Genomic DNA, 14763 nt, shown 5'->3' on the forward strand with positions numbered 1-14763 from the left:
GACAACAACAAACACAATAAAAAAATGAAAACACGCCAAAGTTATTCCATCTTTTACTTGCCTCTAACATGTTACACATATACAGCCTATCATCATATCAACCATAAATGTTAAAAGAAGAAAGAATATTTTTTGACACCATGAAAACACTCACAGGCTACAGAATATTTCTGCAGGCACATAGTATTTATGGTGCTCTCATATCCCAAACGAATTTTTTTTTTTTTGCTAGTGCAAAAGAAACAAGAGTAAAAATCTAAAATATGTTTTAATGTACGATCAGAGAGCTTACCAGAAAAATAAACCAATCTTTGTGTCCCCTTCAAAGACAAGAACTCCTGTAGGTGTTAGTCCCAGGCTGTAATCATTGCCGTCTCTTGCCTAATTGCCACAAAATAAAGATTACGTTCATTTTGGTGTTCGACCCTTTATCCACATTACTCCAATGATTAATGTAGCTTATTTTCCCAATGTTACAATTAAACACATATCTGCTTATTTTATACAACAAAACTCTCCTGTTTCAATGATCTTATGCAATGAATTTTTCTAGTTTGCAACCCTTCAATAAGGCTGACTAAAGTGGAAAATTAAAGTTTCTTGATTTGTCTGTGTAATAAGGACCTCCTTGTGGAGTTCTCTACACTTCCTTCTCCACAGGAGATCTATTTTTACTTGTAGTTTTTCAGTTGGTGGCTGACTGGACCACAGCCAATTTTAATTTAATTACTATGATTTTCACATAGCTCTTAGTCTAAACACAAACCACAGTACATATTGACACACCAATCACATATTTAACACGGAGTACATACATTCGGATTAAAGTTATACCTTCTAGAAATCTATACTATAAAGTGGAATGCTGAAGAAAAGCCAGGTCGCTTGTTTCACAGTTTAGATTAGAACAATATTCCTTCCCCCCTCCACCTTCAAAGCAAAAACAGTGTTGAAAACTGGGACAAAGCAAACATTATAATTTCCAAAGGTCACCATGCTGTGGTTAAACATACCTTGACTATGTGCATGTCTACACCATACATTTCCAGCCACTTAGCTTTGTTTAAGTAGTTAGTTTCAGCCTGTGCTGGTGTTTGCCCCCTGAAATAAATTTTTTGCTGTTAGGTAGATGCCTGAAGAAGCACACAAAGGAAAAACTGGTACATGATGAAAGAGGAAAAGAAATCCCCGAGAGTTTGTGAAAAAACTAAACGCTGCTGACAATTGTTCACTTTCATGAACATCAAAGTCAGTTTTGTAAGTTTTAATCTGAAACTGCTGCTGCAAAAATTATTGCATTTCAAGATTCTGCCACCTCATTATTGTACACAGACCTTTGGAAAGCCTCATTTTTCGTATTAAATCCTCTTACAAAATATGACAGAATCATTAGAACTATGTTTCTGAACAAGACAACAGAAGAAGCATCAGCTAATACATTCTCTTCACAGAAAAATCAGTGCAAACAGCTGGTTAGCATGCACTGGAAGATCTAGTACCTGCATTCCTTCCACTTCTCAAAAATGGCGAGTTCCATCTCTTCAGTCTGAGTGGGAACAAACCTGAACTCAGACACCAGTTCAGGGACATGTTCGGCAGGATCATAGTCTCCGAGTTCAGCTATAAAAGAGAGGCGTTGTTAAACAGTGTTCTCAATAAACACAGTGGATATTAATTTTCTAGCTAATCTAAAACACTAAATTTATTTTTGTGTTTCGCCTTCTCCTCCAGTCTCCCCAATATCTGAAGTGTCACCTTTTTTGACAGGGAAATTATGGACACTGAATGGTTCTGCTGTCTGCACAAGAGCTTTGCACTGATTTTTAGAAAGTGCTATTGGTATATTTGTTAACAAGCCTCCTATAAATGGAAGTTAATATCCTTGAAACTCACCTTTTTTCTTTCTTGTAGAATGTTTTCAACATTTTTAACACTGAAGTCTTCACTGAGACAACAGCTAAAGTTACAATGGAATTTTGCCCTAAATTATTAAAACAAAATCTCTGGAGATTTGTAAAAAGGAAAACCAGTTCTGACACTTTTCATAAAACTATTTGTCCATCCTAATAATCAGTTTCTGGTTTTATGACTATAAATCCCCCTGTCCTGCTAAAATTACTCTGTGTCAGGGCACAATCATGCAGCTGTTATTTGGTGCTCCCCCTTTCATCTAAGGACATAATAAAGGCCCCAGTGGGTCAGTCAAATGGCTCACCTAGTCCACCGCTGCATGCCCAACAGGGGCAATACCAGATGCTATTTAGAGAGCATACTGGAACATACTTGTCAATGGGTGTGTCACATCAAAAGCACAACCTCCTTTTCCCACAGATGCTAACAAGCCCAGCTTTTAAAGATTGATGTAGGCCTAAAACGCTCAAAGTCACAGTTAGAATCTTCTATAAAAATGTCCTGATTTTCAGAGTCACTAAGCGCTTGCTCCTTCCACTAATTTCAAGTGGCTTCTTAATGTTCAGCTCATATCCAAAAAATGAGAAATAATTCTATAACTTGAACTTTGGGTGTCTGATACAGGCCAATAATTGTTGTCTGAAAAAAGAAACTACAAATGTTCATGTAGGAAAAAAATAGTGTTATCTTTGGGAAGACCTGTAAAAGTCAAATAGATACACACAATACTCCATAGGTACAAAAACTACATATGATCTAAAAACCTGTTCCTTGGAATTCTGAATGCTGCGAGCATAATAATAGTCTTTTTGCCTCCTCCTTTTTTTTTTTTTTTAAATGCTGACTGAGGAAGTCTGTAGTTCTATAATAATTTACTCCCACTAAAACGCCTGCCTCTGTTGAAAGGAATGCTGTCAAAGCCAGCTTAGGTTCCAGCTGATTTAAATAAAAGTACACAGCTGTCAGACAGTAAGATTAAAGCCCTGCTACGGGCCTCATTGTGGAGGGAGGAAAGAAAAGACCAGCACAAAAAGCAAAGGATATATGGCCTAATTAGATCACTTTGTTTTTCCAAAAACTTATCCACTGAACCTGTATCTTAAGGCTCTAACAATGCTAATATTTTTGACTATGGAATGTATTCTAACTGTTTTCCTTCCACACAAAAGAGCAGGTTAAAAAGGCAGGCACCTTTACAGTTTAATCTCAACTCTCTACACCTACACATCATCAGGGCCATTAGTAGTTCCTGCCTGAAGAATAAAGTGTGTTTTGGAAAATACCTGTAAAAGAATTTCAGAGACTTAGTCCTGTTACCTAACTCCTGCAAAATAAGTGCAACAACGCATTGGTTTATAAGATGAATGTTGTGTAGAGAATTTGTGCAGCTTAAATGCATGGTACATTTCCAAATTCCCTCTTCAAAAAGGACTGTACAACAGTTTCACAGCAAAGGTTCTCTTATTTTTTGTAGACTCAAACTGGGTTGAATGAGGCCACATAGCTATATGCTCCAAAAAGAACCCAAAAGTCTAGTCTAGCAGGCATTTCTAGAACTTCAAGCCTCCCCTCTTTCTTTTGGGAGTTTCCTTGCTTGAAACCACAGAAAACTTCACATTTGTTAACCCTCATCCAAACAACAGAAGACACTGGCCGTGAAGACCAGTGATACACGACCTACGCAAGTAACTGAAGGTCAGACCACAGTTCTCAGAGAAGCTGTGGATGCTGGAGTCTCAGCTGGCAGCAAAAATCAAAGACAACTCTTCAATAAGAGTCTCAGATTATCAAGCATAGTGCTGAATAGCTGAGAAAAAATATAGTATGTCAAATCTTTTGGTTGAAAAATGATTTGAAATAGCAACAAGTGTAGTTTAACCATAAATGCTCAAGTATGAGCATGAGATATGGGGCACTAACGTGTTCCTACAAATAAGCTTAAGTCAAAAGCTGGGCGGTGTTTATACATAAGACTTTTCAATTGAGTGCAGAAGCAAAGTAATTTTGTATCTGATTTGTACAATGAACAAAACACATGGCAGAAACTGCATGATGAAAACAACTGAACTGTGTTACTACATCAAAGCAATTCAGGAAGACTGCAGGCCTCGTGTCTTGCATGAAAGTGGACAGGCTTGCACACAAGCACCTGAGAAAACAAGTTTGGGGCAAAGCTGTTTATATTTAGAACCTCCTTGTTCTGTTTCCCTGAGGAATCAAGTAATTTTCTACATCCGCTTTCAGTAAAATTACAGGCAGAGCGCGCTGTGTTTCACATTGGATCACTAATGTCTGGGCAGAATCTATTTTCTGGACATAACAAGGACAGACTAAAAGAGGTAATAAGAGCCTACACAAAGCTGTTCATGCAACTTCATCCTTCCCCACCTACTCACCTTGCATGTTATAAGCTGCCAACTGGACGGCTGTGTCAAAAGGACATTCCAGTCTGCCGTAAGAGAAACACTTTGTTAAAACCTTAGCTGACACTATTAGTAGACAACTCATATACCCAACAGTGAGAAACTGCAAATGTTTCAGATAAGAAGTGACAAGGATTAGTAGATTTTCAGCAAATTAACAAGAGATAAGCACTACATTATTTAAGCATTCCTCTGCTGCTACTCATGCATACAAAAGTATTACCTTAGAGAAAAAATAACATTATGTCACTTAGCAAAACTTATTAATTATCCAAATATAAGTTTAATAAATCCTGTGCTAAACACACTGTAATTGTTTAAAAGATTGTTTATTGGGAATACTTACTTTCCACTAAGAATATCCAGTTTTAGCTGCAGAACAAATAAATACCTATAGGATTAAATAAGAAAGAAAAGTCAGTGATTAATAGTTCTAATGCATTACTCAGCCAAGAGGAGGAAGTTAGACCCTGACAAATACAAACATTTTCTGCTTTTTACATGGGTTTTCAAGACTGAAGAAACTGCATTGTGATCTTTGAAGGCTTTATCAGTTGGGTTTGTATGCTTTGCACACATTTCAAACTAGGTAAACCCAAAACTAGAAGTTGTCGTAAGTTGAAACACAGTGCTGCGTGGAAAAAGAACCAGGATACCCAAGTCTCATTTATTCTATTCTGATCCTACTTAGGCAAAGAACAACTTGCACCTTCTGCATTTTCTTCCTTATTCATAAACATATCGATCTCGTCGGAGAATGAATATTTCCAAGTACCTCAAAAATAAATGTTCCTAATATGAACTGCTTAGTTAGAATCTAACCCAGAATGCTTACTGCAAAGTGACAAAAAACTAAACAGTAGGCTGCAGCCTTTTCAACTTGTTTACTCTTCAGAGCCAGCTTTCCTTCACTGCCTTGCTTATTCAGTGCTTTTCATGCTTAGAAATTGGGCAAATATTGAATACAAAGCTCCTATCCCTTTGGTGTGCAACACCAATCCTTCCGATCCAATACCCACAAAGAGTAGCCCTCTTGCTCCGCTATGGTACACAGCTTTCTTTTAACAAGAAAAGACGTCGTCTCATCAACTAAAATGCTGGCATCCACGATGGCATCTAGTTTGAATCCTACTATGGATAAACAGAAGCCTTACGCACAAAGCCAAAGACAATGCTTCTGTTTCAACGTGTGCCCATGTCTCCTCATACTCACACACATAGACACGAAACAGATGCAGGCATTTTACCTACAGGTCCCTTGGAAATTCACAAACACTTTGTCAAACCATCTATTATCCAAAGCCTTTTGAACACTGGCCCCTACATGGGGAATAAATTTGTTTAGTACTTACCCTAGATATCAAAAGAATGAGCACTGGCCTCCCGTATACAGTGGGTGTGACCAGCCCACGCTTATCAGCCACACAACACTTGCAAAGAATTCAAGCATACTTCCCGTGCTTAGGCTGTGTTACATGACCTCTGACCGGTGGCATCTGATGGGAAGCTGGCAGAAAATGTGAGCAAGCTGCACCTGTAGAAGCTGAAAAGGGACTTCCCCAGGTGTTCTGCCGCACCAAGAAAAGGTGGAAGCCACAGAAAGCCCCTGCTAGTGACACCTATAACCCATAGCAGAGCTCCCTTCCCACTGCTTCTTTAAGGCATAAAATTGTCTCAAGACAGAAGAAAGACTTGCTGCTCTCCTGTTCCAGGGGATTAGCTAAGCAGACAGACAGGGTTTAAAAGCCCTCAGGTTTTGGGTCTGCCATGCTAAAACCTGTATAGCAAGGTCTGACTGGCAGAACTCAGTCAGGATGGATGAAAATATTTCATAATTGTAGATACAGATGTAGGTCTGAATTATGCTTGTGGTTACTATTTTTAAAGACAGTTAAATGTTTATTCAGAAACATGAATGGGGAGGTAAAACATTCTTCCCAGATCAGCAGGAAAGCATTAAAGAAGAGCAGTTATAACATTATGTTAACACACATAAGTATGAAGCTGCACAGGGTACATATGGCTGTAAGGAGTAATGCTACTGTAATCTTCCTGGTAGCACTCCCAGGGATTTGGCTAAAGTGCAGATCGAAGACCCACACCGCATAAACCTGAACAACAAATAAATGCACTTCATGCTCTCACAAATGGCTGAGGGTATGAGGCACCTACAGCTATCAAGAAAACATAACAACTTCATTTTCTCTCCAAAACATATCATCAGCAGAGGTGACAACGCAAAGAAACGTTGCCTTTTCCAACAGATTTATACTACTGACAGATGGTAGGTTGTGTTCTCTTTCAAAGCACCCCAAGTATGTCTCAGTCCAACATCACATGCAGCATTATGAACGGATTTGTGAACTGCTTTAATCAAGAGAAACTGCTGCTCACCTGATACTACAATCCTACACATGCACTACTGTCGACTCATATCTCAGCATGGTAGTAAAATACTATTTTCCCTTTGCATAAGCTCTGCAAAGACCACAGAAGTAACGAAACGTTCACTGAACTTATTCTTGCCAAAGAGAAGCTCTAACTTGCAATTCAACGCTTTTCTGCTGAAAGAGACTGGATGACTGCATACAGTTGAAGCTAAATGCAGCTTAAGAAGAATTAAGAGAGAGGAATGATGTCTGTTCTCTTCAGTAAAAACCTCTATCCATTGTGCATAAGTGACTCACATCAGTTGCCAGAATTGCCTATTGAAAAATGGTGCATCAACTAATATAGAAATCTAATAGAAACTAATATAAATCTCTGTATTAGAGCTCATTTATTTCATGAGAGCTACGTTAGAAACATTTACAAAAAGCCAAGTAAGCAAACACCTCTAAGGAATTCTCCAAAACATCATACAACTGTTTAAATGAATACCACAAAAACATCTTCCTGGCCTTAGTTGCATACCTCATTCTCACACAAAATCCCCCTTACCTTGTCAGCTCTTCACGTAGATTGTTGGGCTCTGATGAGTAAAACTTTACACGAAAATGCAGACAATATGGCGGGCCAACTGCAAAGCAGAATTCATTCAAGACACAGTAACAGTTATTGGATGAGACAGTTTTGGGTTTTTTATTACACAGAATCACATCATAAAACTTGACTGATATTGGCTCTGTCCTACCACAAGGTCTTAAGGCAGGAATTCCTTTGTGAGAGGGAAATGCATGAAAAGCATCAGGGTGAAAGGACACTTAAATAAACGCACAAAATAGTTTTATATGTTACAAGTCAATCCAACAGTTGTATCACATTAAGTTGATTTGTCTTGCCATAAGCAAACGAATCTAGGTTAATCCCTATATATGAGGACTCTATCCATCACCAAGAATGCTGTGCATCTTGGCTCTGCAGTTGACCAAACCACTAGGCACTCTGTTGGTCTCTGCAATGCACTTCCAGGGCTCTGAGAAATACCCACTGCTGACAACTCAGGCCCCTTTAATTCCACAGAAGTTTAGACATATTTTAGCGGGATTTAACAGACCCTTCTGTGAAAGAATCGTCTTTTCTGGAAGGCAAAGAGTTAATTCAGCAAAAGGATGGATTAACAGTTCTTTAAAAATGTGCAGCGCTCTGCTGAATCTTGCATCTGACAGGAGGAATTTTCTCTCTCTCAGTGCTTCCAAAACCTCTGTTGTATTAACACAGCACCACAAATCCCTGAAGACTTTCCACAGCAGAGGGCAAGGAAGCTGCTGAACAAAAATCAGCTGATGTCACAGCTTACCCAAGGACGCACCACTGAAAGAACCAGGCCACACTAAACCCTTGTGCAGAAGGTAAGGACTTGGTGGACCAAACATAGATTTGGGCAACCAGGACTGCCCCAAAGGACAGAGCATCCACGACAAGTTTTTTCCATAGTCAGGATAACAATCTATAACACTAAAGCATCTTCAGCTACCTTGACTCCATTTAAGCCATAATTAATGAGCCTCTAACATGTTTAATTAAGGACATTAAAGTAATATGAGCTACAGAGGGAAGCGGTCATTAAACAATCAGCAGCACCATGCCAGGTTTTTGTCTCCAGGTCTTGTCACCCCTCACAGGACACTGTCCCCCACCACCCATTTCAACTCTGTGCCTCTTGTATGTTCATATGAGATCCCAAGAGAAAAGGGAAAGCACACTTACTTTTAACTTGCTTTTTAATGCTTTTTGTGTTGTCCAACCAATGCTGAAAAATAAATTACTTTCATTGAATTATCAATAAAGAAATCTCACAGAAAGAACAAAAAAGGAAAAAAAAAAACAAACCCCACCCTATTCATTAGTGAAGACCATCTTGGAATAGCAAGTAGTTCGTTAAAACAATCTAATCCAAACCTTTTACAATTCACAGCTCTCAGTGCTCATCAAAGATCCCTTCATCTCAAAGTTTGTAATGCAAAAATGTCAGTTTTGAACAACAGAAACATCCTATAGTACCTTACTTAAAGCCAATCTTCAAGAAAGCATTATCTACTTAAAAAAAAAAATAACGTACTGACAAGCCACTTCAATTACTAAAATTTTCATCCTGTTGAAACAAACAAACACTTAATTCACACATTAGTAGGTCAGCCAGTGACAACGTGCCAGAGAGGCACAAATCATAGCTGGAGACTCTGGCACTCAGCTGTGATGTTCGCTTGGGGTGGAGAGGAGAGAAAAATAAATATTGTTGGCTTTCAGGCATTTTATTTAGATGACTCAAGTGCAGTAACAGCAATGGTGTCTATGCCTGAACATAAGGGTCAGCTCTACCTAATTCTCCAAAAATCTATTCACAGGTGACATTTTAGCAACTGTCACATGGGAGGACAGAAGTTACTACCTACTAATGCTAATTATAAGCTGTATGTTAGACATGAAGCCAAAATAATGGCTTCACTTATACTGCGCACAACAACATGTAAAAAATAAGCTACAGATGGCAGGTTGAAAGAAACATCTATACATATACGCTGTGCTTCCTGAAAATAATTGCATATACTCACATTGGTGAAGAGTTTATACCAGAAATTAAAGATAAAGCTGTAAAGCTAACATGCAGCTAGCGGTAGAGACCTAATTCCAAGTGCTGTGTATAGTGAATAGCTCCCTCCTCCAAAGGAGGTGACTCAGTTAAACAGTAAACACGGCGCACGGCGCCCCATTCAACATAATTGCATTGACTCAACAGCCAGATAAACTGCCTAGCATGCCATGCCCTGCATGGTTCGCAGCACCCAGGTAACACCACCTCATTTCATCAATCCCAAATGTCAACTCGCAACTCATACAGATAAATTATAACCTTAGCAACGCTCCTTTCGCTAAACTACATGCCACAAAGTTCACAGTGGGCCCCACGGAAGGCAGAAAAGCAACCAGGGATATGAGAAAGAACCGGTATTTTCAGGTCGCAATGCCAAGTGCAAACACATTCCTGTCTTTATAGCAGCCCTGCCTTCTGCAGAGAGTATGTGAAGTCAGCTTCTAATACAGCCAGGACATGCAGCGATCGATACATTAGCTGTAGATCAGAACAAGCGAAGCCTCTACTGCTGCTGTGCATACAGCTCAAAACGCTTTCGTTGCCTCCTAAAACAAAGTAGCTACAGAAAGCTGTTTGAAATGTATCAAATATATATATTTTTTAAATAAAATAGGAAGCTTAAGGAAGAATGAAGCAAATATTTATGTCAAGTTTGCTTACACTACCAGAAAAATGGAGTTGAGCAATTTAATTTCTTTTTGCGTCTTTAAGAAAATGATATAATCTCTCTTCCTATTCCATAAACTCACTTCCTGGAAGAGACAATTTACTTACTCCTTTCTCCACCAAAAAAATATATTAACTACCTACTTGTATGCTTGCAGGTGATTTACATACAGCAATGGCAGAGAGAGCCGTTTCTAGACTCCAGGACGGGCTGTGCACGCCTGTTTCATCTCCCTCCTGTTTTCTCTCATCTCCTCCACATTCCATGGGAAGGCAACCGAGAGGCCCGCAACAGGCACTGATAGCGTTTTACTCTGCTCGAGTCTCACCACTGCTGCCTACAGGAGCCCCAACTGAATGGTGAGGGTGTGTGTGGAAGAAGGGAAACAGAACTGCTTTTAAATGGAGAGGGAAAAACAAAACAAAACACAACACAAAAACACCCCAAAAGCATGGACACACAGAGACAACAGACATCAGGAAACTTAAGATATAGTCCAAGTGATTAAAATGGAATTCAAGTGGACCTGGCATGAAGTTTACATTTTGATGAGAGTTTGCTCAGCACAGTCTACTGCTGAAATCCAGAGATAAAATTTGCTAAACAAAAAGCAATATGAAGAACAGACTGCATGGAATACTGGAAGTCCTTACTAAAACAAGTTTGCTGCTTCAGAAATTAAAAAAAAAAAACAAAACAAAAAACCAAACCACACAAAAAAACGCAAAATCCCACCAACATTTCAAGAAGGTATGTTAAACAAGGGGTTTTTAGTAGAACAGTGAGGCTAAATGCAGTCCCGCGCTTTATGGCATTAATGGGTGCATACTTAGTGCAACGCTATACAAACAATTTTCAGCATTACGCACCACATTAGATAAAACTGGCAGACTAACAAACTGATGTGTTGTAAAATTCCATTTGGAAGATCAAGGTTTTGATGTTTGCAACCTGTTAGGATTCGAAATTTGCCACATGTTAAGTGTTCAATGCCTCCTTACTAGAAACATCTCTCCAGCATTGCTAGAGGGAAAGCCAAACAGCCCAACAAGTTAACAGCAATCTTTATCTTCTGTGTCACTGGACATGCTGTGCTGTTCATTGTCAGCCTGAATCAAAGTTGCTCAAATTAACAAAAGCCTGTTCCCTTGGCTGCCAGACCAAGCCTGATCTACAGTGGACAATCTTGCAAGTAACTCCTTTTGCCATCTCCTGCCCCTTACTTGGGGGGGGGGGGGGGGGGGGGGGAATACATTCCTAACAATCAAACTAGCAATGAACACAGAAAACACAGGAAAACAACAATTCTTCCGCTTCACAAATTATTTCAAGAACTTCTTTAAAGAAGCTAGCATCTGAATCCTAAAATCCAAAATGTCAGGAAGAGTTTGTATTATCTGGGTTCCCCCCACTGCCCAGTACATCATAAACTCAAACACCTAACTACTAATCCCTTCAGCAGCTCAAAAGAAGAAAAAAAAGCTACCCTTCAGTTATTCAACATGAATCTACTGAAAACTCATTTCTGGTTAAAACCAGTGGAGAATTTCTCAAATTTTAACTACACATTGCTAGTTTGCCACTTTTTATATCACCAGGTGCAACTAGCCAGTAAGGCAATATACTTAGATTCAAATTGGGTAGCGGAAAGATTATCTCCTTCAGAGCCAGCGGACAATTCTGTCCACAGTAAGGGAGTGGATTCTAACGCTGTTTATTTAACAGGTCTCCTGAATAATCTTTGACAAGTCACTTGATTAGTCTCTGTCTTTGTTTCCAGATGCAGATTGTGTTTCTGCTAGAATGTGCCAGCTCCTCTTTGCAAGATCGGCAGCCATCACAACAGTTCTTCATTTCTTAAAGCAATTATCTCCGGCTGTTATGTTCAGCTCTTGCGGGAAAATGCAGTCTTTTCTGCTTCTTTATACAGAGCCTATCATTAAAGTCCAGTTTAAACAGATTGTTATCTCTGCTCTGCCTCTTTTCAGTCACACATAGTTAAGAAAAGGAAGCAAACTAAGTTTGAAATCAAAATTACTTGTACCTACTAGATTGTTTAGTATCAAATGTTCAGGTGCTGTCTGGACTGGAAGTAACAATTTGCTGGACAAAAGCAAGCCATAAGCCACTGCTGAAGCAGAAAAAATTAACTCTTATTTCACCATTTCCCCAAGATGAAATGATATTATTTGCTAACAGTAAGAGAAAAAAGTTTACCATACAGATACTTTCACCAGTTATAACTAACCCACTGTGAACTCCTATGAGATCCCAGAAGCACATGGAAATACTTCAGAAGCCACATGACAGAAACTGAGTTAGGACGCCTAAAACACACAGATTATTTTTTTTCCTGAAGCAAAAAAAATAAATGCAGTGGAGTCATTCACTATCAATATTCAACATCCTAGACTGCACATGCTTAACACAGCAAACATGATGTTTATAAATATAAAATGGTATACAATGGGCTGGTTTCTAATTTCTGTTGGTAGGAGGTCTGCATGTTTCTGAATGACATCCCTCTGTTAGTGTCACAGTCTTTTCCTCCTTAGTGTTCAATGTCTCTGTTCTGAAAAAGGTTTAAGACCACTTGCACCACTGGAAACTGCAGCCCAGCAGCAGCTAATCCCACTAGTCATGAAGTTCGCTTCAGATGCTGAATGCAAAGTATTTTCTCAGAAGAGAATGTTCTCTACAATTTCAAGCTAAGCATAAAACTCAATCACAATAATTTTGAAAAGAAGCCATCAGGTTATAAGTGTGCTTTGGGGTGGACAACACTGTGTCCAAAGCTGTTGGCTTCTTGCAAAGATTCAATTTTAGGGATTTTTTTTCTGTACAAAGCTGTAACAATTAAGATGTCACCTTCAAATTGTTCTGAACATAAACCCTCACAGAAGTAAAGGAATATATGTCATTGCCTCCATTTTGTATGCTGACCTCGAACAAATTCAAGTATTTAGTAGCAACTGTCTGTGCTTCCACTCTGCCATCCTAATCATGAAATAATTCTGAAGTGGACTTGAAACACAGAAACAATGAGGTCCTACAATTAACAAGTAAGATTGATATACACAGTATGAAAACTCATATCTCATTCTACCTGGGGGTGTTGGGATACGTGAATACAGGTTAAGTTACAGGGATGCAGGACAGAGACAAAAAAATCCACTCCTTGTCTAACACCTCACTTAACTTGCCACTATCCTTGTGGGAAGTATTAGGTACTTGTCCATTAGAAGTGTCTATATAAAAGTGAACAGCCCACAAGTGAAAGAACAAGCAATGCCCTGCCTCTGTTTTCATAAGCAGTTACAGACTCAGGCTTGCAAGAATCCTCTACTCAAACTGTCTGGTACATACAAACACACCTATATCCTCCCAAACATTTCCAGCTGCAGGGCTGAATCACAACCAATTTGAGCAAATCAAAGGTATACCCCCCTCTTGCCAAGATTATTCCCCAAGCAGACATTAACAAGATGACTTTTGCTGATGAGAAAGTTGATGGCATTGGCAAAGGGAAGCTTTCTCCACTCTGCAGAACAACGAAGGGCCAAGCACACACACACGTTTTGCCCCCTCCTCTCTGCATTAGCAGCATCAAGAATTTCTACGCAACACGCCAGGCTCTGGGGTCGTACTGGATCAGCCTGTCTATTGACAACAGAAGGTGTGACAGGAACAAGTGAAAAACAAGAAAGGAATACACAACAGCACTGTCATATGTTTAGAGTGCTCGAGGTGGAATTAAACTTGGGGTCACAGATTAACACATCACAGAGCTTCTGCACAAAACAACTCAAAAAAGGCAGCTTTCGTATAGCATTTTTGTCAATATTAGAATTTAACTTTTAGACTATTGCTTGGAAAACAGAAAAAAAAAAAAGAGAGCACTGCTACTCACTGCCACTTGTGCGGAATCCATGAACCTTAATCCAAAGTAGTCGCTTTCTATAAGGTCCAGATGATACATGATCTGTTCAAACAGGAGCTGGCCTTTGGCTTTTTTCTGGAAATACAGAAGGATTTAGTACTTAGCAGGTAGATTTATTGTAGCATCTACTTTCTTCTAGGCATACTTTATGTTGTAATTCCAAATGTAAGAGAATCCCAAAATTAAACTCCTGAAAATATAAGGTGGAAATTATTTTTTTTCTTTCATATCTTTGATGTCTGTTTTTCTGGAAGGCAAATGTATACCCCACAAGAAGGACACAACATCCTTAAAGGACTTGCATAATTTCCTTTTTTGGAAAATGTCATCACTGGCTTGCACAAGACCAAGAGAGTTAAAATGTCATTTTATCATTGTCCCTTTTAGGCTTTCCTTACTCACTGAAGTTCAATAGAACTGGAAGTACAGCTAGAACAACTGCAATGACTAATGCACTGGAAAATTTTCAGAGCAAAGTACAGTAAATTGCTTAAGAATTTACTACTGCTTGATATCGAGGCAATTCACCAGTTTTGAAGCAGGTAGCAAAGTATATTGAATTATAGCATTCCATTAGCAAGTGCTTTTAACAACACACAGGAAATAGTCTGGGACAAGCAACTTTAACAAATAGTACTTAGATAATGCATTTAACAAAAGTGAGTTTGTAAAACTCACTTGTAGGTGCAAAAAGCCACTGCATATGCTCATGCATAATTTATGAAAAAACTTAGCTTTAGCCCCAAGTAAACATCATTTTTACAGTGATGATCTAAAAAATTAAACA

The 14763-nt window shown here is 38.9% G+C and overlaps 1 protein-coding gene across 4 annotated transcripts in view; it reads right to left on the bottom strand.

The window, feature by feature from the left end:
• The window catches only part of EPB41L5 (erythrocyte membrane protein band 4.1 like 5), a 60836-nt gene that overhangs the window by 34567 nt on the left and 11506 nt on the right, over window positions 1–14763 (bottom strand). For all 4 annotated transcript variants that reach the window (XM_063342172.1, XM_063342171.1, XM_063342169.1 and 1 more), the window contains exons 3-10: window positions 13947–14051; window positions 8484–8526; window positions 7275–7353; window positions 4681–4725; window positions 4308–4360; window positions 1500–1620; window positions 1014–1101; window positions 293–381 (exon numbers count right to left, since the gene is read on the bottom strand). In XM_063342172.1, coding sequence (XP_063198242.1) covers window positions 293–381; window positions 1014–1101; window positions 1500–1620; window positions 4308–4360; window positions 4681–4725; window positions 7275–7353; window positions 8484–8526; window positions 13947–14051 — 623 coding nt within the window. The remainder of the gene's footprint in view (window positions 1–292; window positions 382–1013; window positions 1102–1499; window positions 1621–4307; window positions 4361–4680; window positions 4726–7274; window positions 7354–8483; window positions 8527–13946; window positions 14052–14763) is intronic.

This window comes from Chroicocephalus ridibundus, chromosome 7, assembly GCF_963924245.1.
Source record: "Chroicocephalus ridibundus chromosome 7, bChrRid1.1, whole genome shotgun sequence".
NCBI lineage: Eukaryota > Metazoa > Chordata > Aves > Charadriiformes > Laridae > Chroicocephalus > Chroicocephalus ridibundus.